At 36.2% G+C, this 27,043-nt stretch overlaps 1 protein-coding gene across 2 annotated transcripts in view; it reads right to left on the reverse strand.

Annotated features, from left to right (window-relative positions):
• The window catches only part of LOC106670598 (MAM domain-containing glycosylphosphatidylinositol anchor protein 2-like), a 531,551-nt gene that overhangs the window by 56,804 nt on the left and 447,704 nt on the right, over positions 1-27,043 (reverse strand). For both annotated transcript variants that reach the window (XM_014401087.2, XM_024226040.1), the window contains one exon: positions 2,386-2,586. In XM_014401087.2, coding sequence (XP_014256573.2) covers positions 2,386-2,586 — 201 coding nt within the window. The remainder of the gene's footprint in view (positions 1-2,385; positions 2,587-27,043) is intronic.

Genomic DNA, 27,043 nt, shown 5'->3' on the forward strand with positions numbered 1-27,043 from the left:
GAAAAAATTCTCATCAGAAAAACTAATGAAAAAGTGTTTTGGTTTAGGTTATGAAGCACATGGCTTGTTGTTGAGGTGGAAACCTACTTCACCTTCCATTGGCTTCAGGTCAATCACCTACATTCCCGGTGTGACTTAGAGAATTAAAAATTAATGCTTAATAAAATAAATGTAAAAATTGCTTATAAATACAAAAATAATCTCTCTTGTCTTCATACCGTTTTAAAGTCTAAAGAGCCTATTGGCACACGATATAATGTGGTTTATAGGGTGTCCTGTGGTGGTTGCGTCGCTCAATATGTTGGACAAACAAAGCAGAAAATTCACATTAGAATGAACCAACACAGATTGGATTGTATTCATAAAAGTTGACCACAGGGTTGTCCTCTAATGCTAGAAAGAATGGTCTTTTTTTCAAGTTGGACTCCCCGGAGATCTTGGGTCGAGAGGTCGGCTTTGAGAGAAGACTCCTGTTGGAAAAGGTATATATCCATTTAACGAGGAGTGCCTTCAATTTAAATGCTGATGAACTAGGTTCCATGTCAACATTTTCGGGATTATTGGAAATTTATAAAAAACGGAAAAAAAGTTGGCGACCGTTAGAGGGCGCATAATGAGGAGTGCATAGAGCCTGGTAGCCTTCAATAACTGTATCAGTCCAACCTTAGGTGAGACGACGTTGTGTCGTGTTCTCATCTTAATTTTAATCCTTTGTACATATAATTTAAAACAAGCTGTAAATTCTAGTCATTAATGTAATACTCTGTGATAACATATGGTTTTAATGTCAAAAATAGCTAGTAAGAACAAAAAACAGTTGGACTTGTAATTGTGTGAATTATTAGTGAGGTAATTTATTTTTTAAAAATGTTATTATATATATAAATTATTGTTTTCGTCATTGTTAATGCGAATAATTACTCATTACTTTACATAGATGACTTGTTCACCATGTATAACTGAATGCTGGCTATGTGCTTCATAATCTAAACCAAAGCACTTTTTCATTAGTTTTTCCGATGAGAATTTTTTTTTCTCTTCTCTCTTGGGAAAGTATGCATTGTTGTTTTGATTATTGATTGTTAAATTTATATTAATTATGTATATTTTTTCTTAATAAATAGGCCCTGATGATGGCAACATGATGTTGCCGAAAGCTTGGTGATTCCAACACTTTTGTCTTTCTTTCACCTAGTAAAGACCTTAAAGAAGATATTGAACTCTACATTGATTATCTGCAGGTCGATCTACAAACATCATTTCATCATTTCACATTCAACATCATCAGAATTAATAAAATACAGAAAGTCAATCGGCCGTGTCGGCGAACTCACGTCGGGGCCCTGGCGCAGCGTGGTCCTCATCCGGGAGCAGCCTCGGACGGGGTAAAATGATTCGTCCTCGTAGAACTACAAATCCACTTCTGAGTTCTCTTCCCCATCATTCTGACGAGGGGAAGATGCCAGGTTACTGAGGACGAACAATCCGCCGCAGCGTGAATTTCCCCTTTCCTTTGGCCGCTCGTTCCATCTTCCACGCCGAAATTTAAATTTACACGACTTAAAACTAAGATTTTTCTTTCCCGCACGCAGGCACAGGCAAGCCACCAGAAAATCCATTATTACTTTTTTTCCTTTAAAAAAACGTAATTGATTGTGGAGGATTAGAATCTTACTCACGTCTGAAATGAGCTTAATTAATTGTAAAGTTTCTTGAAAATGGATGATTTGGTATTTTCTATTAGGCTTGTGGAGTGATGAACAAGCCTTTAAAGACTAAAATTAGTTGGGCTGACTCAACTTGGTATGAATTTGCTTTTTTATCATAGAAATGACGAGCAAGTCAGGCTTACTGAGAAAAAGTCATTCACATCTGTCTCGTCATCTGTTTGTCATTACGGTTCCTGCCAGAATAGATAATTTCAAATCGCTTGAATCAACTAATATTTTTAGTAGATTTGTTAAATGGTTTGACACTTAAAATATATAAAGCAATTTATTAGGGTGGAAGCCAAAAAGCTCATAGGTTAAAAATTCATGATTCTCTCCGACCCTAGGCCTCTCTCAAAGCAACGTCCCCAATGTAATAATATCGACAGGATAAAATAACACTTTAGTGAGTTTGGGACCGTAAGGTTGGGCAAGGGCGAGGGTGAAGGTAGGGTATTCTTTATGCCCTATTTAATATTATAGGAGGACGGCTATTACGCGGACCTAATGCTCTACTCATCTCTTTTTAAGAGGTTCAATATTTCACTTGGAAGTAGAGACGAGCTCTCTTATTTTCAGTAGGCACCCTCTCAATCTGATGGCGCCGGATGAAACAGGGAGTGGCGGTGGAATGAAAACTAAGATTTGATAGATTTTTTAAATCAAATGTACTTACCGAGTATCTCGACTGTGTGTATCTGGTCCCTGTTTCCGCCGTCACCGATTTGACATACGTAGTCTCCGGCGTCCTGAGGCATCACGTCTGATATTTCCAGGTTGAAGCCGTCCACCAGCCTGAAACGCGTGTCTCGGGTCACCATCATCTTGTCCGCCGTCAATACTGACGCTCCTCTCCTCCATAGAAGCACGTAAGTTCCTAAAACGTCGATCATAACATTAGGAATAAGCATAAATATGTGGAAAATGTTTTGCAGCAGCTAGTCGAATTTATTAAGCTCTAGTTTATATCGGGAATGCTTGCTAGCAGGTTAAGCGATCATTTTCTGGCTCAAATTTGTCTTAGTGGCATGAATATGTTATTAGTTAGTGCGACCTGGGTTGCATATTAATACGTAACACATATCAAATCTATGTGCGGTTGTAAGAAACTAAGGCTACTAATTATATTTAATATGTATCACGGTCGGTACAACATTGTTAGACTACATTGCCAATTATAATAAAGTCTGGAAAACAATTTACAAAAATTATACCAGCGGAGGTTATATATTTACTATGTTAAACACGTCAAGGTCCAATTCTTACACATGTGATATGTAAATATACTTTTATAAATTACATAATACGATAGTACCATTTCTGCAAAACCGTTTGATTTTAAAAGCTTAGAAAATGAAAATGAGATAAAATGTTAACAATATAAATTTTTAACAATAAGAACCAACTGGCGTCAGAAACAATATAAAAGTTAAAATAGTTTACATCATTTCCTTTCATGTTTCGTATTTCTTTAGTTTCTTTTCATCCTTATGGTGTTACAAACTATGCTCTAACAGAAAAGCAGAAAACTAATTGCAATAGTAGGTGTGGAACGATTACTAAAAAAAAAGTCGAATTTTGGGGTCTCCAACCTGCCACTCTAAGTGCCACAGATTTAAGGAAGATGTAACAAAAAAGTTATTGTTGTCTAAATACAAAAAAGATAAACTGCTCAAAAATGAATATTGCCAATTTTGGACTATTTACTTTACCTAGCATTTCGATTTTATTTTTATTATAAATTTCATTAAAATTTATTAGAAATTATTATGTTTTTTGCTGGAGGTAAATTGACTTAAGGGATTTTGAAAAATAAGTGGTTTTAATTTATGATTTTATTTATTGGGCGCAATAATTTTTTTAATCAATTAATACCATGTGTCATGTCATCCATTAGCCAAAATCTCTGTACTATAGTTAACTATACATAGTTGTTGCAACGCTACACTGAGGTGTTGCAGGTCAACTTGCTGAGGATGGTGACCGAACAGCCTTCTCTTCAACGCATCTCACAAGTTCTCGATGGCATTGAGGTCTGGAGACAATGGAAGAAGGGCAGATGAGAAATTCCCAGGTTTACTAAACATTGTTGGACAACTCTGAGTCTATGAAGTTTGGCATTGTCATTCAGAAATTGAAAATCTCTAACAATGAGATTCCTGGTTTGATGGATGTATTCGTCGATAATTTCTCAGACATCACGGACTGCGGTGAAGTTGTCTTCAACAGTATGGCGTCCAGTTGTCCTTCAGTGCAAAACTCAGTACAGACCATTACACCGTCTCGCCCAAACATAACTACATTCCAATTGATGTTCTCTTCTAGGCGATCCCGGCAACCATATTCTCTTGAGTTGCTAGTGGCGTGTTGTTCCTGCAGGCCGTCTCAAAGAGGCATACGTTGTGAGGCCAACTTGACACAATAGATTATGAATGCTTTTTGTTGATAAAGGCCTTGACAAAACATCTTGTACTTCATTTAGGATCTGGCGGGCACAATGGAAAGGGTTCCGTCTTGCTGCAATGACAATATTTCTGTCCTCCCTTAACGTCGTAATGCGTTGAGATCAACTACCAGGCCTCCTATTGGCATTTGGAATCGGGCTATAGCCTGAGAGACCATGCTCTAAGAAACGCCAATTTCTGGTTCAAGATGATGTTTTCCAAGGTTAAAGAGATTAAACTGGATTAAAATAAAGAAAAGACGAGAAAAGGTGTTTCCTTACAAAATGAGTAATCTTCATATTTACTATTCTTATGTCAATCCTTATTAAAAATGAGGATTAACGTTTGTTTTTTTAGGTTTGTATTTGCTATTTTGTTTTATCCAACCAACAAGAACATATCGGGTAATTTAATTAAAATTAATATAATAAGAATAAATTGAATACAGTATCAACGCCCCACCAGCAGTATGTGTATAGGTCGATGGATTATTTATAAAAATCCCTCACCGACCCTAATTTAGGTTAGATTATTAATAATGTACAGGGCGATGGAGGAAGATCCACTTCTCCACCGACTATCGGAATGAGTGCAATGTATGAATGTATTTATTTGTGTAAGTAATCTATCCAATTTAAGTAGTTAGTATTAGGCTAGATTGTGTGTGTATTGCTGAAATGACCTAGCTTTGTAGCCCCCGTCGGAGCCTGACAGCGTCGGTAGGGAAGCGACTATCTCCTGGGCATTTGGCTTAAGGGGGATACCAGCCTTCCCAAGAAGGTCGGTAAACTCCCGAGATTAAACTAAGATTAGCACATAGGGGAGGGACAACATTCGGGGTGAAAGCATGGTGGGAAGTAAAGGTGATTAAGAATAAATTACAAATATCACTGTAAAAATGTATTTTTGGGCAGTTTATAATCGTCACTGGTGCTTTCAGGAAACATAAGATAAGAACATAACCAAAGATTCACCCTTTGTATTGGAAAATCCTCGGATGTAAACATTATTTTAAGAAATTCAAGTAAGTTAAATGTAGCGGGCAATTGACCGTACAATAAAGCAACGGAGTAAGTATTACGGCTGGCAAATGACTCAACAAGACGGGCCCAACTCTGAATCCTGATCGGATCCCCAGAGGTCTTGATCGTACCTGAATACAAACCAATCAGGTGCTTTTCTGTAATACAAATTAATCCGAGTTTCAAAGAAATTTATTGATTACACAAGAAAATAATAACAATTAACACAAATTAAATTTCCTTTTTAAAGTTTAATACAAACAATTAAAATTATTAAATTTGAATAAACAGGAATTTCCTATCTACAAAAAAATATCTGTAACCGTTTGCCAGACTATTTGTAAAATGGTGGATGGTAGTCAGTATTTACAGTCAATCCGCTGTGAACCAAGCACTTTGTTTTTAGGGATTCTAACACTTGAATTCTATTTTTAAGGTTTCACACTTTTAAACTTTCTTCTACACGGAATGGACTTAATTGCCCTGTACCATAATAGTAGTATCATCTTTTTTTTTACTCTTGAACTAATCATGAAATCTAAATCATCGAAATGCGACATAAGAAACTATGTGATGGTTGATCATTAGTTGTAGATTTCAAGGGTGATGGAGCAATACCATGTACACCACCCTAACTGAGTGAGGATATGTAAATAAATAAGAATGTACTTAAGCGTGATAGTGCGAATGGATTTAGGAACAGATTACGATGGGTGCTCAAACCCAAGCTCCGCGGCCGGACGGATAAGACAGAGGTGGGTGATCCTCGAGGCCAGCTGATATTTAATCGTAAATTGCAAAAGCTGGAATTGCTAGTGGTGTGTGTGTAGATTTGAACTTACATAAATCATGAATCTGTAATCAATTTATTGTTGAACCAAGATAAGTTCAACTTTTTGTAATTTAAATAATAATACATTTACGTTTTCTTGGTCAATGGACCAAGTTACTTCTTCAATCAATTAATTATACATTCTAGGTCTTGGTTGAAATAAAAAAAAAGAGAGTTGGTGCCCGAGAGGATCGAAGTCACGATAGCTCAAGTGCTAGAGTAGCCGCGTATTTAGCCGAAGGTCGTGGGTTCGAATCCCGCTCGTGACACTGGCGTTTTTATCTCAACCAAGACCTTAGAAAGAATAATTAGTTTTTGTAATTTAGTTAAGTATGGCTATTTATATTTTATTTTAATAGTAAAAAGTATTCCATACAAGAAATTTTTTTAAATATTCAGCGCTTTTCATTTCGGTTGATTACCTTGAATCCCTCGAAACTCATTCAAATAGGAATTTTAGAGTTAAACTTTGTTTTGTCGTAACGTTTAATAAATAAAGATTCAGTTTTCATGTCAAACTCGCATATCATTTCATTTTAGGTCCGAGACGTTTGATTGATGCATCCACCAGTCAGCTTTAAAGCTAATCTCTATAAAGTGTTATTGTGCATTTAATTCAATTCCGCGTGATTACATTCTGCCCGTATTGGAATCTTTTCATTTTATTAGATTTCTCTTTGAAAACGGTTTTACATTAGGGACAAGTTTGATTCCGAGGATTCGTGGGATTGAGACCGAGTACAGATTTGTAGAATGGGCCTGCCGGGTAAAGGGTCCGTTTTCAAGACTCGTCCTCTTTTCTACGTTTTAAACCGTACTCAGAAGTTAATGTAATGTAAATAAAGGCCGACCGGATCTGCATTTGTAAAGTAAAAGGTATTTTTTTTGCCAGTACGCATGAATTATGTAAAAAAAATTATTTTAATCGGTAATTATACAGATCGCATCGTATTTAGTACTCGAGGCAAAATTATAGTCTGGTTATTTAACTTAAATAATGGTAGTGTCTTAGCAGGTGTTCATTCCAGAAGAACGTTGATTACAAACAAACTCGTAAAAAAACTAGTAGTCAGATTCTCGGGTTTGTTCTCTATTAAGCCGTTATTTTGGATCGTAATAGGTTAACTAATGGAATTGATTGCCTGAGAGGAAACAATCTGAATCAGAGGTGTTTTGTTTGGATCATCCCTTTCAACAGGTTTCACAACAACAAACTTTATGGTGAAAATTAGTACGGAAACTGCCAATTTACATGAAGGGGAAATAAGCGATTGTAAGGCAAATCTAAATAGGTCGGGTACACAAGATGTTTCACTCCTTTTCACCAATTATTGAGTTTTGCATAACCTTTTTCGTTTGTAGATCGACGTAACTGATTTCTAACACTCTCAAAGTAAACTACATGTTGTGTTTGCCTAGACATTTATTTTATTTTATTTTTTGCGTTATGAACTATGCATATTAGCCATGTGACAATTCATATCTGTGTGTTCAAATTTGGGGGGGGGGGGTTATTGTGAAAAAAGGGCCAGAGGCGACGGTGGGAAGCGAACCCACGACCGCGGCGTGAGAGTCTCTCATGCTAACCACTCGGCTACCGCGGTCCCCACCGCAGTTTACTTTATTTTAATTATTGTTAAATAGTTCTTATCTACAATATTTAATTTATTTTATGATTCAATTAATTTTCTAAAAAAAGTTTTTTGAAAAGGTTCATTGAATGTATTATATTGTGCGTATTACTAGGTTGAAAAGTTATTTAAATTTAAGTTAGTTAAAATAAAACGATTTTTTTAAATTACATTTATTTGGTATTTACAACTACAAGTGATGTATTAAGTAAATATGTTCGTACATGTTGAATTATCATTTGAGGCTTTTGTAGGAGAAGTTGCCCAATGGTAACACTCCTTCACACTGATATCTTGTTCAGTCTTCACACCATGAGAAGGTCTCGGGGCCACTTTCGCTTCAATCGTCTTGGAGGATTTTCAGGTAGGGTTGGAAGTGATAAATTTCGTACGAATAGATTGCTGTGTATGTTCAGTGATTGATGAAATTTTTTATAACGGGTTTTGATGAGTTCATGTACAAACGGGATGTGTAGGTCTTTATGGATAGTGTAATTTGATACGTAAAAAGGAGCATTTATAATTTGACGGAGAATTTTAGATTGGATTGATTGGAGACGCTGGGAATTGGAATCCTTGGTTGAGCCCCACATTCCACAACCGTACGCCCAGAGAGGTCTAATCATTGTCTTTTAAATTAAAAGTTTATTTTCAAGGTCTAATTTTGATCGTGAGTCGAGTAGTCTTTTTAAAAATTTATAACGTCGGTTTGTTTGCTGTCTTTTCAGTCTTGTATGGGGATTCCAAGTCAGTCGTTTATCCATGAAAAGTCCAAGATAACGCACAAGGAATTCCATTTATACTCACCGCAGGACAGACGTTTTTACGTAAGGTAAAATTGATCTGTGTGCTTTTTGTTAGGTTTACCTTTATTCTCCACTTTGTGAACCATATTGTTAATTCATTCAGGTGTTGTTGTAAGTGTTGAGTGTTAATTGAGGGGTCCGAATTGCGTGAAAGAATCGCTGTATCATCAGCGAATGTGGATGTCGAAATGTTAACGTGTGTAGGAATATCTGCAGTGTATATGGAAAATAGAAAAGGGCCAAGTATGCTTCCCTGAGGAACACCCGCCCCTATGCGTATATAAGTTGAGAATTCAGTTCCCTGACGGACTCGACAAAATCGATCCGTCAGATAAGATCTCAGTATAAGATAGTACGTATGAAGGAGGATGTTCCTCAGTTTCCAAAGCAAGCCCGAGTGCCAGACTCGATCGAAGGCCAGGAAAGACACCCAAGCAATGCTGTTTTTGTACGAGCGAAGAGGCTATATTGTCAGCAACACGATGTAATTGTTGATTTATCGAGTGAATATGCGGAACCCAAACTCATGATCTGGAATAATATTAGAATTTTCAATTATTGGCAGTAATCTTCGGAGAAATAGTTTTTCTAGTATTTTGGCAAGGATAGAAAGGAGCCTAATGGGGCGATAGGAATTTGGAAGATCAGAAGTTTTATTTGGCTTATGAATCATTTTAATTATAGAGAACTTCCATTGCAATGGAAAATATGTGGTCCTGAGTACAGCGTTGTATAGGTATGTTAAGAATAGTAAGCCTCTGTGGGGCAAATTTTGTAATATTTGTTTTTTAATTAGATCATAACCTGGAGCTTTTCGTGTTTACTAGTGTGTCGTATGTATGTCGTATAGCCATCCCTAACCAAATAAAACGAGATAAAGAAAAATAATAAAATGAACATTATGTACATTTATCCCGATAATAATTAACAATAAAAAATTGTATGTTTTTACGAAATAATTCTGCTTCTAAAATTAGCAATAAAACCCAAAAATATTTAATTTATTTAAAATAATATTATAATATTGTTAAAGTATGAAATATCTACCCTGTCTTTGAAATGAATTATGTCCGGAAATACACAACCAACCAAATTGTTCTGAGTGTCAATTCTTATATAAAAACGTCTACTTATTTTTCAAATTTATCAAAATTTGGTGGGTCTCATTTGAAAAAATATTGAGAAAATTTGATGCGCAATTATCTATTACTGTGCAATGAAATGTTTCGTCCAATTAGTTCAGATGTTGGCAAAAAATTAGGGGATACTGTGACAACGTCCCGTTTTTAAACCCGGGTTTAAAAAAATAATATACATTCCATTTTTTTAACGTTTATTAAACAAAATTTAACATTGATTAAAATTACTATTCTATGTTTGGGATGAGTTTCCAAATTAANATATATATATAGAGAGAGAGAGAGAGAGAGAGAGAGCTAAAAAAGTAATCAATTTTACCCTATCCTTAATCAATGAAAAGGCACTTTCCTACACGGATGGCCAGCTTACTCTGTTTATTTTTTATCCTAGAACAATCCGTGTAGGCCAGGCGTCAGAGATAAGGGAGAATGTTAGGGGATTATTGAGTCAATGAGTTAATCATGACCCTGACAATACTTCATCTTTCATAAATTATTTAATTAAATTTTAAGTTTGTAGTGTTTCTCATGTGTTTCTTCTTAAGGAGTTGGTTCAGCTATTGAATAAAACGTTCAGTTATTACCATCCTCAATTTTTCTAAGTGAACCTGATCTTTTCTACTCAATTTGATACACGTTGAAAATTAATTATCCAAGCACTTTAACAGGATTTTAACATAAGTTACAATTTATTGGATTTACTATCATTGGAATTGACCGTAATTACAGTTTACTCTGTCAAGGTCGATGATAACAAAACCATTAGCCAGGCCAACTGCGTTGATTTGTAATGTCCATTGGGCATAATTGCTCTGGACCTATTGGCGGTTTCCAGGCGTACGTTATACCATACCTCAAAACCGAACTGTTGTTTTGGAGGTTAAGCGCCCAGCGTTAAAAAACGAACACCCAGTATTTCTGAGTATTTCCAAAAATTATATAATTTTAAAACGTGAGTATTTTGAGTATGTATCAATTGTAAACATACCGAATTGTTTTATAGATATATTTAAATAAAACAATTTGGTATGTTTAAAAATATAATTAGGAACATAATTTTTTTTTAAATTGTTGTTTTTAATAATAAACATTTGTACAACATAAATATTTTTTTGAAGTATCGTGAAATTTCTCTTTTAAACTCTCTTATATTTAGTTATTCGCTTTAATAGATATTAATTTAAGTACAATTCAAATTCCAAAGAAATGTAAAATCCATTAAAATATTATGATAGCACAAGTTTTGTAATGACTCATTCTTCTCCCAGATATTTTAGACCGTCTAGATATTTTTCCCATAAAGAAATTGCTTGATTGAAGCCAATCCTCAGGCAGGTTAAAACTACGCTATCCTTTCTTTCATACTCCCTGGCTGACGATTTCACCGTACTTGTGGTATGGTTTATCATTTCTCGGTTGGTTATCCAGCAAATTTGCCAAATATTCCTATTGATCCATTTTTTCTTATTGGGTTGTCCGGAAAATAATGCAGGATTTTGGTATTAAACAAAAAAAAAGAAACTAGTTACTTTAAAGCAATGTTCTTTAATCAAAATAATTTCCCANTAATCCTGTAAACGTAAACAGAATATTTTATATAGATTTTTTTTAATGAAAACTTAAAATCCTGCATTATTTTCCGGACAACCCGATATTTTGTGACTGTTTTGCGTTACTGGAGTCTCCAGGTCATGTGGCAATTATTTCTGAGTAGCTTTACCAATTCTTTCATTTCCTTCGTAACCAGCGTATTAACACAAATTTACGGGTGGACATAGGATGGTTTTTCCAGTGTAAATTTATTGATTAGCGAGAATAGTTGACGTGTGTATATGAGACTGTTTGGGAATATCAAGTCCCTTCAAAGTAGTTTTGGTAGGTATGATTTAGTATGATAAGCAGGGGTAAAGCAATGACGTTCTAGTATCCACTGACGTAATAGTAAATCCCCAGTGACTTCAATCATTTGTGATTGTAATTACAGGCGTGAATGGCTGAGTGAGTGTATTTCTAAGGACGCATCTGCGGCAAAATGTAGAGCATTCCACAGATCTGTCGATTCAGTTTGGCTAATTACTTGTACGAATGTAACAGGCGAGTGAGTTTTCCGGCCGTACTTGTCCGCGACGATCTAGCGAACTTGCCTAAATCGTGTACATCGCCATACCTCTACAAGGCTAAGTTCCTTGAACTTAGAAATAGATACGCCGGTTTTCGTCTGATTTTTACAGACGGGTCCAAGACCGGCGATGGTGTGGCGTGTGCTGTGTATAGCGAGGGAGTAGCCACCTTTTGGTCGTTGCCCCCCTCACTGCAGCGTATACACGGCAGAGCTGTATGCGATTTGGCACGCTCTCGAGGCGGTGCGGACCGGGGAGGGCTCAGCCTTCCTCGTATGTACCGACTCTCTGAGCGCTGTCTGGGCTATACGCGACAGGTTCTCTGTGGACCCCCTCGTCGTGCTCTTGTTAGAGAAATACGCGGAGCTGGAGCCTCTCGGAAAAACGGTGGTTGTTGTCTGGATTCCCGGACACGTCGGCCTGGAGGGTAACGAACGCGCGGACGAGGCGGCGAAAGCCGGTACGTCCCACCCTCCAGATCGGACCATCGCGATCAGGCCCCCTGTTGCTAAACACGCAGTTAAAAATATGATAAAAGAAAGATGGCAGCGTCAGTGGGCGGGGTCGTCGGAAAGGCCTTGCGAGTCAAGAGCACGACCGGTACATGGCCCTCAGAGAATCTGAGCAGGAGACGAGGGATCGTCCTCACCCGACTGAGGATTGGCCATACTTTGGGCCAAAGCCCGCGCAGGTGCCCTTTATGCAGAGAAAGGTTGCTCGATGTGTCCCACATAATAGAGGCGTGTCATGCCTTGGTTCCATACAGAGAGCGTGTAGGCATGCCGCCGGATTTAAGAAGAGTCCTCGAGCACGGTAGCGAGTTTCAGAGTCCCCTGTTCTGCTTTTTAGGGAAATTGGGTTTTTTTTAATGTATATAGTATGTCTTATGTGTTATGTGTCTATATGTTTTGTCTGTGTGCATGTATTTATTAGCGTGAATGGCGAGGGGTGAGGGTGAATATAACGTCATCACCGCCCCTCGAACGATGAAAGCGGGTGAGTGTGTGTTCGGGGTCGATGGCGGAATATTCATAAAAGTACCCCATCGACCCCAATCTAGTTTAGTTTAAGTGTAGGTCGGTGGAGGAATATCAAGTACTCCACCGACCAAACGGAATGTGTGAACTGTATGGATGTATTTAAGTGTATAAATGTATTTATTTGTATGAATGTTGTGTTTGAACGGGTATAGAATATAAAATATAGACTTAGTGGGGGGCTGAAATGACTCGGAAGCCCCAGCAAAAAAAAACAAAAAAAAAACAAAAAAACAGGCGAGTGAGGCCCCGAGTAATTTCAAAACCACAATGGTTTTTCCACCATTTAATTGTAGATACAGTTTAAAAGGTTCTTCCATTTATTTATTGCGTGAATAATGGGAAGTCGATGTGTTTACCAACACCCTGCTGGCTTCCCAACTGTAGGTTTTGTTGGCATATTTTTTACATTAGTGTTAGGTTATATGTAGTATTTCGAATAACATCGAATAAGTAACATTGAATTGAGCAACATTTGAAAGGGTTAACTATTAGCTATAGCACAGTATCGAACATGTCCTGTCCCTCCCGAGTCCGTTCAATGGATACTCATAATAAAGGTAAAAATAAAACAAGTTATGGGGGAAAAATCAATAAATACTTAACCCTAGTAGTCAGCCGGCGGAGAGGAAAAATAGTACTGTTGCATAAAAATTGTAAAATTATTTCAGGAAGGCAAAACGTTTATTTAAATTAACTTTAAATTGACGCTAATTTAAATTCATACTCATTTTATTTTACTGTTTTATTAAGAATGAGTATAGTATATTTTTTTTCGCAACAGCAGAGGTTATACCAACCCTCGGAGTGCCGGTGTTTAAAAAAAAAAAATCATTTGTAAGTATGTCGAGTTTGAATGCAGGGCCGCTGGATTCGAACCCGGGACCTTTACCTTTCAGTGATGAGCGCCGTGTCAACGACTAAACCGTTGCGGCCACCGACGCCCCCCAGTATACCTTATTCTGATACCGTTTGTGATGCATTCAGGTTTGACAATATAAGCCAAATGCATTTACGTTTACAACGCACTAACGCAAGTCATTATGTATTTGTGTGGTGTTTAGTGACCGTTAGCCCATTATTATTTTGACATCGTGAGGTGCGATCTGGGGTGAGGTAAGTTTGAAAAAACATTTTCTTTATCATGTTAACGTTTCGATCTTTATTGACATCATCATCAGGGCCTGAGATTTATAAACATTGTTAGAATTTTACAAATACATGTGGTATGTTTAAAAAAGTTATGAATTTATACAATGCTAGACAATTTTCTATTTAAAAAATAAAATATTATAGATAATCAGGCCGAAGTATTACCTACGTTTTTCCCATTGTCAGCTCCTTTCGCCTCAAAGAAGCCGACCCCTCAAATAAAAATGTCTATCTTTCCCGACCTCCTTCCCCACCCTTTCAAAATCCAACGTATATAAACATAAAACATCAATTTCTCACTGGCACTCTCAACACGACTCACAGGAAAACAAACGCTTTCAGTGAGTACGAATACTTTGATTGAATCTAAAATTTTGTAACATTGCATAAATTCATTTTTTTAATATAAAATTTTCTAACATTGCATAAATTCCTTTTTTTTAAATGTACTACATGTATTTGTAAAATTCAAACAATGTTTCTAAATCCCAGGCCTTGAAGATGATTTAAATAAAGATCAAAACGTTGGTACAATAAAGAAAATGTTTTTCTAAAACCTAAGTCACACCAGACCGCATCTCACGATCTCCAAATAATCATTATGTGTCATGTTTGACTCGGATTTTACTCAATTCGCTACACCAACTGTATCACTTGGCTTTTGAGATAAACTGTTCAAAGTTTCGATCGGTCGACGTCGATATGGGGAGAAAGGGTTGTCTGTTTAGCAAGGCAGATTTCACTCTCAGAGGATAATTTGATGTTTAAGAAAATGTATTCAAAACACTTAGTATAAGAACACCATGTAAATACATGATAAATATAAAAATTATGAATGAGGAAATAAGAAGTAAAGGTACGGTATTTTTATGTAGTAGCTATGAAAACTTTGAATAATAAATACGTTTATTTGGCAAGGTGTTTGAGGAACGATGGGGTTAATAAATATTCCTAGACTAAATATTTACATACTCCCTAGCCATTTAAATCCTTCTAAAATGGTCCCTTATCGACTTAACATTAAAAAAACCCTAGATAAACATGAACGGGTGGAGCCGATCTATTACGAATGGAATGGATTTGGTTTTTAGTGCTTTTTAGGGAGGGATCGACTGATTTTAACAAGTCGTTCAGGCCGTTTGTTGTCATTGTTAGTCGCGGAAGCGTGAAGTGATGTATGTGTATGCCTTTTGGCGGTGATGTCAGTACTGGCCGGGGATGGGGAGCGGACAGGACCATAAGTCTGTCCTCGGACCCCGCCCCGCTCTCCGATGCACTTACGACCGGAGGCGTACAATAGGGCTAATGTAGCGTCGGCTGTCTGTCATGTCCTCCCCTTCCTTCCTATCCTGGAGTTTGACCGGCAAAAACTATATCCGAGCTTGGACATATGAGCCGGACCGCCTTTTATCATTGTTCGCAACGGCTAATCGTTTTCATTCAATTTCCCTCATCCGAAAAACACCAAATTGCTCCCGTCCATTGGTTAAAGAGGGTGACTTTCTCTAATATCAAAATCTATACGAAATACGAGCTGAGGTATGTCGGTGGCATAGTGAAGTTGGACGTCAATCTGGGTCCCTCACAGTTCACGAGGTCGTGGGTTAAATTCTCGATTGAAATTTTCTTTCTGATCTCCACCCAAAATTTCTCTAGATAATAAACAAAAGATTTTAATTACGATTAAATTTGATTGGTACTATTAGAAAACAAATCTTACAAACTGTTGTTGTATTTATTAAAATAATTATTAAATCCTCTTTTGACCTTCCATACAAGGTTGACTACCAAAGGTCCTAAAGTTCATCTCTTCAATTTTCTATCTCTAGTTCCTTAGGCAGGATTGCATTTAATAACAAACCTCGTCCTTACCACTCAGCCAGGCTTAATAATCAAATCTTACTTCAATTTGCTCCCTCGGCCGTCCACTACATTTCAACGTTTCGCCGATGCCTTCGAATTTCTCGAATTTTAATCCTCAATACTTATAAAACTACGACGCCATCGTTCTTAAACAACTGTAACCTTAGTTCAATACGCTTAATCAAATTTCCTGGTTAATTTGGACTATACGTAAACAACAGGATATGCAATAGCTATGATGATCTTAAACAATACAGCAACCTGAATATATATCTACATCTGCATCTAACTTCATCCATCTTCCAGTCTGTAATAATGTTCTACGTTCTGCTGTACTTAATGCATCTATACGCTGTCTTTTTTCTAATCTTTAAACCGCTTAATTTATATTATAGTTTTACACCATGGTCTGTTTCATTGTTGTTGTCTATGCAACACATAGATTTTTTTTACCTGATAACTGTAGTCAGAAACGAGATCATCACGTCATATTTCAATAATGGAAATATTTTACAATTAATTAAGGTTTTTAGTTGAGATAAAAAAGTCAATGGCACGAGCGGGATTCGAACCCACGATCTTCGGTTAAATACGCCGCTGCTCTACCACTTGAGCTATCGTGATCTCCATCCACTCAGACACCAACTTTCCATCTCAACCCCACCTTTTGAGTTTCCCTCCTTTAATGGAATTTGATGGAAATATTAAATTATACAAAATATTTTTTATATACATACTTAGAAATTGTAGAAGTGTTTTTTAATACAATGAAATGTAAAAATTGTTAATTAGCTGTTCATTTATTATTATTAGTATTTGAAGTGAATTTATAGTTTTAAGCAGGACTGAGAAGGAGCCTTGCGTGGCTAGAAATGCGTTTACAATCAAACGAAAAAATAAATAGGACTGATTATTTTAAATAAACCCAGCTTAATAAGTATTATCGGGTCCGACAAGGATCAGTTTACTCCGAATACTGCTATTTGGCTGCGGGAGTACCGCAGGGCAGTGTGCTCGGACCAATCCTCTACATCCTTTATACTGCGGATATTCCCACTAAACCTACCACCCTACTTGCATCCTTCGCCGATGGTACAGCTGTACTATCCTCCAATTCCGATCCTGCGGTTGCTTCGGAAGATCTGCAGGAACATATCTCATGTATAGCAGATTGGTGTAGACAATAGAAAATGAAGATAAATGAAAGCAAGAGCGTTGATGTCACATTTACACTCCGAAGCAAACCTCCTCTCACGATATACTACAACAACGTTCCTATCCCCAAATCCGACTGCGTTCGCTATCTTGGGTTCCACCTAGACTCACGACTAACGTGGAATCAACATACACGACTGACACGACAAAACCTAAACAGACGGTATAGTCTACTGCACAGACTTATAGGACGACAGTCTAAACTATCGACAAAAAACAAACTTACAATTTACAAAACACTACTACAACCGATTTGGACGTACGGAATAGAACTGGGGGGAACCGCTAAACCTTCCAATAGCCAACGTCTCCAATCCTTTCAATCTAAAGTCCTCAGATCCATTGTAAATGCCTTTATTATGTCTCAAATGCTACCTTCCACAACGACCTTCAAATTCTTTATATCCAAAAATTTATTCCTAAAAAAGTTACCAAGTTTCACAAAAAAACTCTCCCACCATCCAAATAGTCTTGCCCAAGCCCTGTCCGATAGAACCCATCCCTACAACCCCATAAGGCGTCTTAAGAGGAAATGGCCCCGCGACCTCCTTTCCGAGTAAACTGTTAAAAAAAAACATAAACATAGTGAAGAAGGAGGATAACATTGATTATTTTCTCCCCTCAATGTAAATAGTTGTACATAAGTTCATGTATCCACATATCACATATTGTAAATAATAATTTATAATTTAAAATTATATATTATNTTTAATTAGTAATAAATATCAATAAAACCATTACTGTACTTCATCTTTGAAACCAATGAAATTGCCCAATGCAATCACTTATTGTAAAGGAACTACGCAGAGTTTCAAAAATAAAAAAATCAATATAAATATTCAGATACTATAAAATTGTGATCAAACAAAATTATGTGAAATATTTGTCACCAAGGTTGGCTGTTTTGGTTTTGTGATATTTCCACCTGTGATCAGCGGGGTCAATTTAAATGCGGTACAAAATAGTACAAAATTTGGCACAATGTGTAAGTAAAGGTTTAAATGTAGTAGTAAAAAATAAATGATAGCTACTAAATTTAATAAGAAGTGGACAAATTAACAGAAAATTAACCAACTCTGCATTAAATTTTAGGGACTGGAACGTAAAAAATTACCGAGTTTTTAGGAACGGATAAGGAATAAAAACGGAGGATTTGTATGAGAAAATAAAGGTATCAGAAAGTTTGGCAAGTTTATTGAAGAGTTAAATGTTATCATATTATAAATTGAGGAAGGGGAATAGGAATAAATTATTTGATAGTGGAAGGAGCCAAGAAAGTATATCCTGCGATAGGAGGAGTACAGCCATTTCAAACCTCGATGCACGTTAGACACTTACGATCCCATCTCACAAAAGCGCTAAATATAAACCACAAAATACAGTTCTTAATTCTCTTGAGTCTAATTAACAAGCTCGCTGGTGAGTCCACCAGACAGGAATAATTGAAATGAGGAAGTACAAGGATGGAGACCAGGAGTTTGCGGATGCAGAACTGTGGGGTTTTCAGGAGAGGGTTGATCAAAGGTGATCCGTAGGTTTTTTTTACAGATGGACAAAAGGAGATCGGTTGGCTGTTAATGCATAGCTGAGGAAAGGAGGTAAGGACTGAAGATGGAGATTGGATCCAAACACTATAGCCTATGACTTATTGATATTGAGAGAGAGAGAGAGAGAGAGAGAGAGAGAGAGAGAGAGAGAGAGAATCCATTCGACGTTCCAGAAGTTGATAGTGTTCAGGTACTCTTGGATTCGTGTGACTGAATTTGAAAGTCATGAGGTTACAAGAAGAAAGAGATTTGGAAGCCGCGCAGAGGTGGTAAGTACAATATTTGATGTTATGAAGATCATTAATAAAACAACAAAAGAGGGCGGCAGATAAATGAGCCTTGAGGAAGACCAGTAACCATGGTCGGGGGGAGGAAGAGGGCTTGTCTGTGATGAGGACTAGTTTGGAACGGGCTGAGCTGGAAACAATTAAAGAACACTTTAGGAGAAAAAAAGGGCATTGATTTTTAGAAAAAAGAAGATAATGGTTATGGAGCCAAGGCTTTAGAATAATAAGGAAGGACATGAATAGTAATTTTACCTTGATCCATAGCCATCTGAACATTGGTAGATTTTTAAAACAGCAGAATTTGTTGGAAAACGAGGGAGAAATCGATATTAAAGATATTTTCAATGACTTATACAGTAAGTCTAATCTTCTGCAGTAAGTTTGAGGATTCTAAGTAGTTGAAATTTTGAGAGTGAACTAAGTTTTCGAGAGGGTTAACGAGGTTAATTTAATTTTTATTTATTTAGAACCGACTGGACAAGTTGTTAGTTTTGGAATTGGATTTTTTTATTTCAGACAATTTGATAGCTTGTACACGTGACTGCAAGCTCGTTGAAGTGGTGACTTCTCTATATTCAAAACGAGCCAAAGTAAGCAAATAAATATCCCAATTGAAAACAACTTCAAAGGGGCTCGTGCACATAACCTTGTTTATTTAGATCAAAGGATGAGTCGATTGACTTTTATATTAAAGAGCCACATTGTTGACAGAAAACGAAGCACATTCAATTACTAAACAAACAATTAATGCGACGAAAAATAAAAAAAATTTCGGGGACGATTCAGTTTGAGGAATGTAAAATACATCCCTGATATTTGTTCAGACTGAAATTTGGGACATTTTCTTATGGAGCCACCTGTAAGAAGTCAAGGGATATCGACCTTGAAACGAAGAAAATCCGTTGTCGGGGATTAAGAGGATCCGTCAGAAGGGTGCCTCCATGCGGGCTAAGAACCGGTTTGCATTCTGGGAGGATTTAAATGTTTACTCTGGGGTTCCGGGGGCTGGAAAGCATCCTTTGTATCGAACAAGGGCAAATATTTGACATCACTTATTACTCTGGGTTAAGCCGCGACTTTGAAAGATTATGGCTTTCGGATTTTGACTTCCCCTCCTCGCTGAATTTGCCTACGTGCACTATCAGCCATCACTGTATATTTATTATTAGAAAAATTTCCCGTATAAAAATAAATGTGTCTACTACAAATCTACAAACCACGTCTCTAAGTTTACTTTGTTTATTTATTTGTTTACATCATACTGTACCTACAACCGAGGTAAATTAATAGAAATGATAAATGGTGAAGTGAGTGTGTTGTTCAATCTTTTTAAAAAGATATTTCCTAGTCACAGTAAGATGTTTGCAACCATCCGGATTTCTAATCTACAGCTCATCATCAGGTTGAAGAAGCTGTAGGATAGAAATCGGAATCGTTGAAAACAACTTACTAAATTCTACAAATAGCTAAAAATGATGAATCATTAGTCATTTATCAAATTACATAAATGTCCTTTTATTAAAATAACTTATAATAACTTATAACTAATAAGTTATAATAACTTATAACTAATAAGTTATATTAACTTATAACTAATAAGTTATAATAACTTATAACTAATAAGTTATAATAACTTATAACTAATAAGTTATATTAACTTATAACTAATAAGTTATAATAACACTAGATGTGATTTTTCTAATAATCTATTATGTCGAATTAGACGTAAAAAAGTTCGTTTTTTATTGGTGTGAAACTCGTGTACATTAATAAAGTACTCTACGCAGTACTTGGGTTAACCACTGAGAGTCTTTTTAAACGATTGAAATAAATTCTTGCCCTTCGAGATTTTGCGTTTTTTTAATTGCTACTTTATTTCTTAATTATTATTTGACAACAAATGACCACAAATGTTGTCTCGGGAAAAAACTAGACTCAATAGACTGACACTGTAAATATGAGATTAAATATTTCCTTCAACATCAGCGACTATTTTTGTCATGAAGAAAGTCCTATTGAACAAATTTCCTGAGTATTATTAAAATAATAAGAACAACCACCTGTCGATATTTAACATAGTTACTAAGTAATTATTCAGAAATCGTGAGATGCGGTCTGGTGTGATGTACGTTTCAGAAAAACATTTTCTTTATCGTGCCAACGTTTCGATCTTTATTGAGATCATCTTCAGGGCTCAAAGTGTTTGTCTTCTGTGTATATGAATGTATATGAGTAAAGTATTTTATCAGTTTTAACATGTTTTTATTATATATTGCTGCCTGGTCTTCACAAGGAGGAAAAAGACCCCGAGCAATACTAGAATAAAAAGAAAATAGTGGAAGTTATTATGTCGGCCAGTGTCTGTTTCGTCAAATGGGTTTTTCTCTTGTTTTTGTTCTGTTGTTATTTCTCTCCTTCCATGTTTTTCTACTCTAAATATCTGATCTCGACAGTAGTATACATTTATTTTTATCGTTACAACAATAATAACAGACGTATAAGGTCTCTCTGTCTTTACTATTAAAAAAGGAACAGTCGCAAAACAAGTTGAAAAACAAAACTCCAAACGCACTAATAAAGCGACCTTTCGAACAGGACCGGTTGAATAGAGCATTTACGAATATGTCTGAGGAAGTAAATGTCATCCGTATGTCGTGCATGCATGCTATCTCCCTCAAATGTCAACAAGGTCGTTTCTAACTCACAACTCGTTTAAACCGTTTAGGGACTCCTCGGATTACGCTCACATCCTCCCGGGAGTGGGAATAGGTCTCTCCAATTTAACCCACCCCCTTGATTCACGATGTGACATTCAGGCAAACCCACACCTCCGAAAAGGTTTTGTCGCGAGGTGTGGCCTAATCCAATTGGAGTTTTCGACGCACTAACAGAAATCTGTGTAGTTTATTAGAAAAAAAACAAACACCCAAACCAAAAAATCCAATAAGTATTGGCTACCTACACCGTACGCTTTCATCAGTATTACAACTTTATATCTGGGTGTATTTAAACATCCGTTTGTTCCTCATCCCCATATTAATTTAAAGCATAAAACTCTTTTTTTATCTGTTTTTTTTGCGACTATATGATTCTTCGTACGTAAAAAGTTTTCCAAATTGGCCTGCACATCCGATTACTAATCGATATCGCAAAATCGTAAATCTCTGAATTTATATAAAACTACCGTTGGATATACAGGTAATACGACACTCACTTTTCTCGAAAACGAAGGATTACAAAAAAAAAAAAAATTAAATGCTAGCCTGGTATAGTTTGCTCTGGGATGTCAAATAAATAATTTAAACCGCAACCAATCTAATCGTTCTTGGTGTAATTTTTCATATAAAAATCTCAAGTTGTTTACAATGAATTTAGATGACAGGTCTCATTCAAAACAATAAAGATGGTCCATTTGACATATATAATGTGCTGAAGCATGATGCTAAATGCTAAATCGTGCAATGATGAGGACGGAAACTAAATTGAAGCGATGGAATAATATTATGTAAATTTAAGATTGGAATTAGGCGTTTTTGAACATTACTAGAAGAACGATTTGTTGTTTACAACAAATCTATGTTTTGTTAAACCGAGTTTCGAAACACATGGAAATTTTTGGTAGAATTTCATATCAAACGTTTTATTAAACTTTCGGAGATTGAACTTATTCTTTTTGGGGATTGTTGGGCATAAATTCTTGCATGGTGATTCAACCGATTTTCTTCAATTTCTCTTTATCGTGTGGATGGCGAGTTACTTTATAAATTCAAAGCTTTGTGGCAAGGTTTCCGCTGTTACATTTTCAAACAACGATCGTGCAGTGGTCAAGAATCCTTTCTTCATTCTACATTTCAATTATTCAATCATAAATTCTCGACTTGGTTTAGGTCCTAAATTATTTTAAAATATCTTTTACTACTAAGAGAATTTTTATTGAAATCAAATTGCTTTTTTCGAAATATTTTATTGAAATTAAAGCCCTACTGAACAAACTGAATACATTTGATAGTCAAGCTTTGATATTGCTCTACAATTGAATATTAATTATGGATAAACACTAAATAAAATTAACCCATTTAAATTTGTGTTTTTGAAGCAGACTATTGGACACATTGGGCTAAACTTTATTCACGAGCATGATATTTGTTTATTGAGGCAAATTCAATGACAAGGCAGTTCCATTCAAAACCCAAACATGTCGTCAACGTTTAGTTATTGAGAACGTTCCAGGATTAAAAAGTATATTATCAAAGAGTTGAAAGAAGAACGAATAGGAAATTCGACATTTTAATTAAACAGGATTAATTTTTTTATTTGATCGAAATCGCGTAAATTCAAAAAACAGATTTAACATGTTATCTAGGGGGAGGACGAATTCTACCGAAAAATCCAAGAAGGAAAGATCTCAGCATGTTTATGTTGAGGCCCCGTTTAAAGCACTCGCGCGTCGTTGGAAAAGCTAAGAGCTCTTTTATGTGCCTCGCTTATCTTCCTGGGAAAAGTACTCGCCGGTGATTACAGCAATCAACCTCCAAAAGCAAACAGTCGGACCCTAACTGGTGTAGACCTCAAAGATCGCTTTTCGGATTGGAATCCACCGGGCCATGGTAAACAGGCAAACATTAGTCACTATGATTTGATGAGTCCCGGGAATAATTCTTATAAACCTCCCCTAATCGGCGGCCTTCTCCCCCGGGTACTCCGCCCAATAACGAAAGTGTTTCTCATATTATCTGATGGACTCGGCAAGCCCTCTGGGATGAGGGATCAAAAGCAAATAACCCTGGAACATGACAAACACTGGTTCGGCTCAATAAGTACGTCGTCGTACTATTGAACCTTCCCCCGATTGGCCTGGGGAGCTAAAGGGAAAAAAATTCTTCTAAGCCCCTTGAAACAATATCTTTACAAGTCCAAAACATTATTCAATAAATTTACGTATAGTAAAACAAAATTATGCCAAGTCCTTAGTAAATTTCATCTTCGCCATGTAAAAATCATAATTTTTCCACGTTTAGCATGTTAGCATATAAATTCTAACCCCTGATATATAAATATACTATAAGTGGTTCACTTGTTTCCAAAATTCTTTCGGCTCGTTTATTTGCTCTAATTTTCTAGCCGCAGAAGGAAGGAAATCCCTCTTTTTAGCTGCACAAATACTTTTGTACTCATTAATGGAATTCTTGTAGGCCATTTGGATGTAGGTAGATTTAGTTTGGCGAAACAAATTTAAAAGTCTAAAAGACCGATTTCTCGCATGGTAGCATTTCCTGTCAAACCATGGTTGTTTTCTTTCAAACCTTGTTACTGAATAATCGGAGACGGGGTAAGCTTTTTTAACAATTGCCACTAAAGCATCTGAGTATCTTTGAGGATCCACAAAAATCTCATCGAAAGTTTTAAAAATTTTCTCAATATTTTTCCTGTAAGCACTTGAACTACTATCCCGCCAAACTAACTGAGGATAAAGAGGAAACACATTATCATCTGGATTAGTTACAATGGATAAAGAGAAATAAAGGGGAAGATGATCTGAAAATGGTTCGGAAAGCACCTTGAAGTCTTCAATTAAATGTATGCACTGTAATGGAACACAGCAGAGATCATTCACGGACGAGCATACTACCCACAAAAGTGAACTCACCTTTGAAGTCACCGGGAAATCTGCCATTCAAAACAATTAAATCAAGATCGTCGCACATGTCTAAAAACATTTTACCTGCCTCATTCCTAACTGTGTCTTGTGATTGTCTGTACCATCTACATTTATAATTGTTAACAAAAAGTTCTTTAGGAATTATTTGGGAGGATCCTATTCTCACATTACAATCACCTACCAACAATAAATTGTTATCAATATTATCATTCAAAAAAAACGTTTAGTTTACAAAAATCCTCGGCCCAGGCATTACAATTTAAGTAAAATGGCAATATCCATAAATTAACTTCTGGAGCCTTAACACAAATCAGATCAACACCGCCTAGAGTACAGAACCAACAGAACTTGTAAATACCAGATTTGATGCCATATAAATGGCCATCAATTGGTCTTCCAAATTTTGATTTTTTCACAACTGGCACCCAACGTAATTTATAATCTGAGAAATAATGATCATATAAACTGAAATTGTTCTCTGGGATAAAGGTTTCTAACAAAATGAACACATCATATTGCTTTATAAAACTTAGGAATAAGGGATCATTTACTTTAGATTTAAGACCATTGATATTATAAGAAATAAATGAAACAAAATTACGTGAACTTAAACAAGTTGAACGATTACCTATTACCTGCCTGCAGACGGTAAGTTCTCAGATTGACGACGACGCTTGGCGTACAGCCGTAGAATCTCTTACTTCTGCTGAGGGAGAGCTTCGTGCGAAATAATCCGACAACAAGGCTCCGGCTAGAAACTCTGTTAGGTCCGCTCCTATTATTTCGTTTATCTTCCTGGTTCCATATCTCAGACTAAATATATATATATATATATANNTTTGTTCCGAGGTTAGTCTAGTGAGTTGTGTAAGTTGTGTCGCGTATTCTTTGTCGCAGTTTTTGTGTAGAGTGCTTGTTAGTATATCCATGGTCTCTTTGATTGGAATGGATGGGTACAGGTTTGTTATGTCAAAGGAGACTAGTTTGGCAGTTGTGGGTATTGTTAAGTTGTTTAGTTTTTCTACTAGGTCTAATGTGTTTTTGATGGAGAATGTGTTTTTCAATTTTAAATTGGATTTTAGGTGTTTGCAACGAACTTTGCTAGTTTGTATGCAGGGGCTGGTTTGTAGTTGACTACTGTACTAGTTTTTCACTGAAGATGGCGTAATGCCGAAACGCGTTTGAATAACTCAAACAAAAACCCGCGAGTGAAGACAGACCCAGCAGTGCCCGTGTGCCGGTTCAATATGAGTTCGCCAACTCGCAGACCAAACCCCATCATCTACAATATATATATGTTTATAAATATACTATATATATATAAAGTATACTACCACATAAACAAAATGATGAATCTACTTGGTGGAACCAATCTAAAATGTTTCTTTGAAAATAACCTCCTACAACAAAACTTCATCTAGAATTTTCATTTATCCACGTAGAATGGGAAAAAAACAAAGAAGTCTTACAATTTTAATAAATTGAAAAGAATAATAAATTGTTAACCCGAATCTCCCATTGTCGATTGATACCACGGATGGCTGGAAAAAGAATGAAAAATGAAAGAAGGTGGCTTATGATGTCAGGGGAATTGATTAAAAAAAGCCTTCTAAGAGGACAAAAGAGCGCCATATTCGGCTCGACTACCCGCTTTTCTTACGACGGTCGTTAATTAATCTACCTGTCAAAGGACGGGAACACGGTCGATCCTATAAAAATTAAACTTCCAAATGGTTCTAATAGTATTAACGATTAGGGTATCGATATAAAAAGAACAGTAGCGCGTACTCAGCTATACAATCTATTACAAATTATTGAATTCATCGACTATTATAAAAAAATTAAAATGTAAAACAATAAATAAAATATAATATATTCTCGAAAAACCTTCGTCGGCTAATGGGTAGTTGGACTTAATCAATAATATTGCCTTGTATTACATATTTTTGAGTTATTTTCTATTTCTTCTCGGTATTCATCAAGGAAGGTAGTCACTTTTTTCCTAACTCTATTTTCTTTTACCTAAATTTTTGTAGCGACTGTAAAAATCATAAAAATGAGCCTGCTGTTGTTTCGCATTTGAAGATGATATGGGTGGCTGTTTCTTCCTCCTCGTACCATATCCTACAAAGGGGGTCATCATTGAATATGCCCATGGTGGGTGGATGTTTTCTCTGATGCCGGTGACCTGTAAATTATCCACTCACTTCTCTGAGTTTAGCCCTTTCTAACTGTAGCAGTTATATTGCCATCCTTGTTGAGGGTTTTAGCAGCTTACTCGATCTACACACCAGTTTACCCACTATCCCATTGAATTTTTTTAAATCCATTCTGTCATGGAGTATTCTACGTTTTTTAAACACTTTCTGTTATCCCAATAATAGATGCAGGGCCTATATTTGGAATTCCTGATTCTCCAGTGTATCTGCTTTTTTGTTAGCCAAAAATCTCTTGAGCCTGGTACATTTTTCATATAAGGTAGTCATCTGGGTGTAAAGTTTCCCTAGTTTTTGGAGATTTTGTATTATCATTGTTTAGTTTTGATTTTACTTTTACTCTACCTAAATGCTAATGCTTTAA

This window comes from Cimex lectularius, unplaced genomic scaffold (assembly GCF_000648675.2).
Source record: "Cimex lectularius strain Harlan isolate CLEC.00 unplaced genomic scaffold, Clec_2.1 scaffold58, whole genome shotgun sequence".
NCBI lineage: Eukaryota > Metazoa > Arthropoda > Insecta > Hemiptera > Cimicidae > Cimex > Cimex lectularius.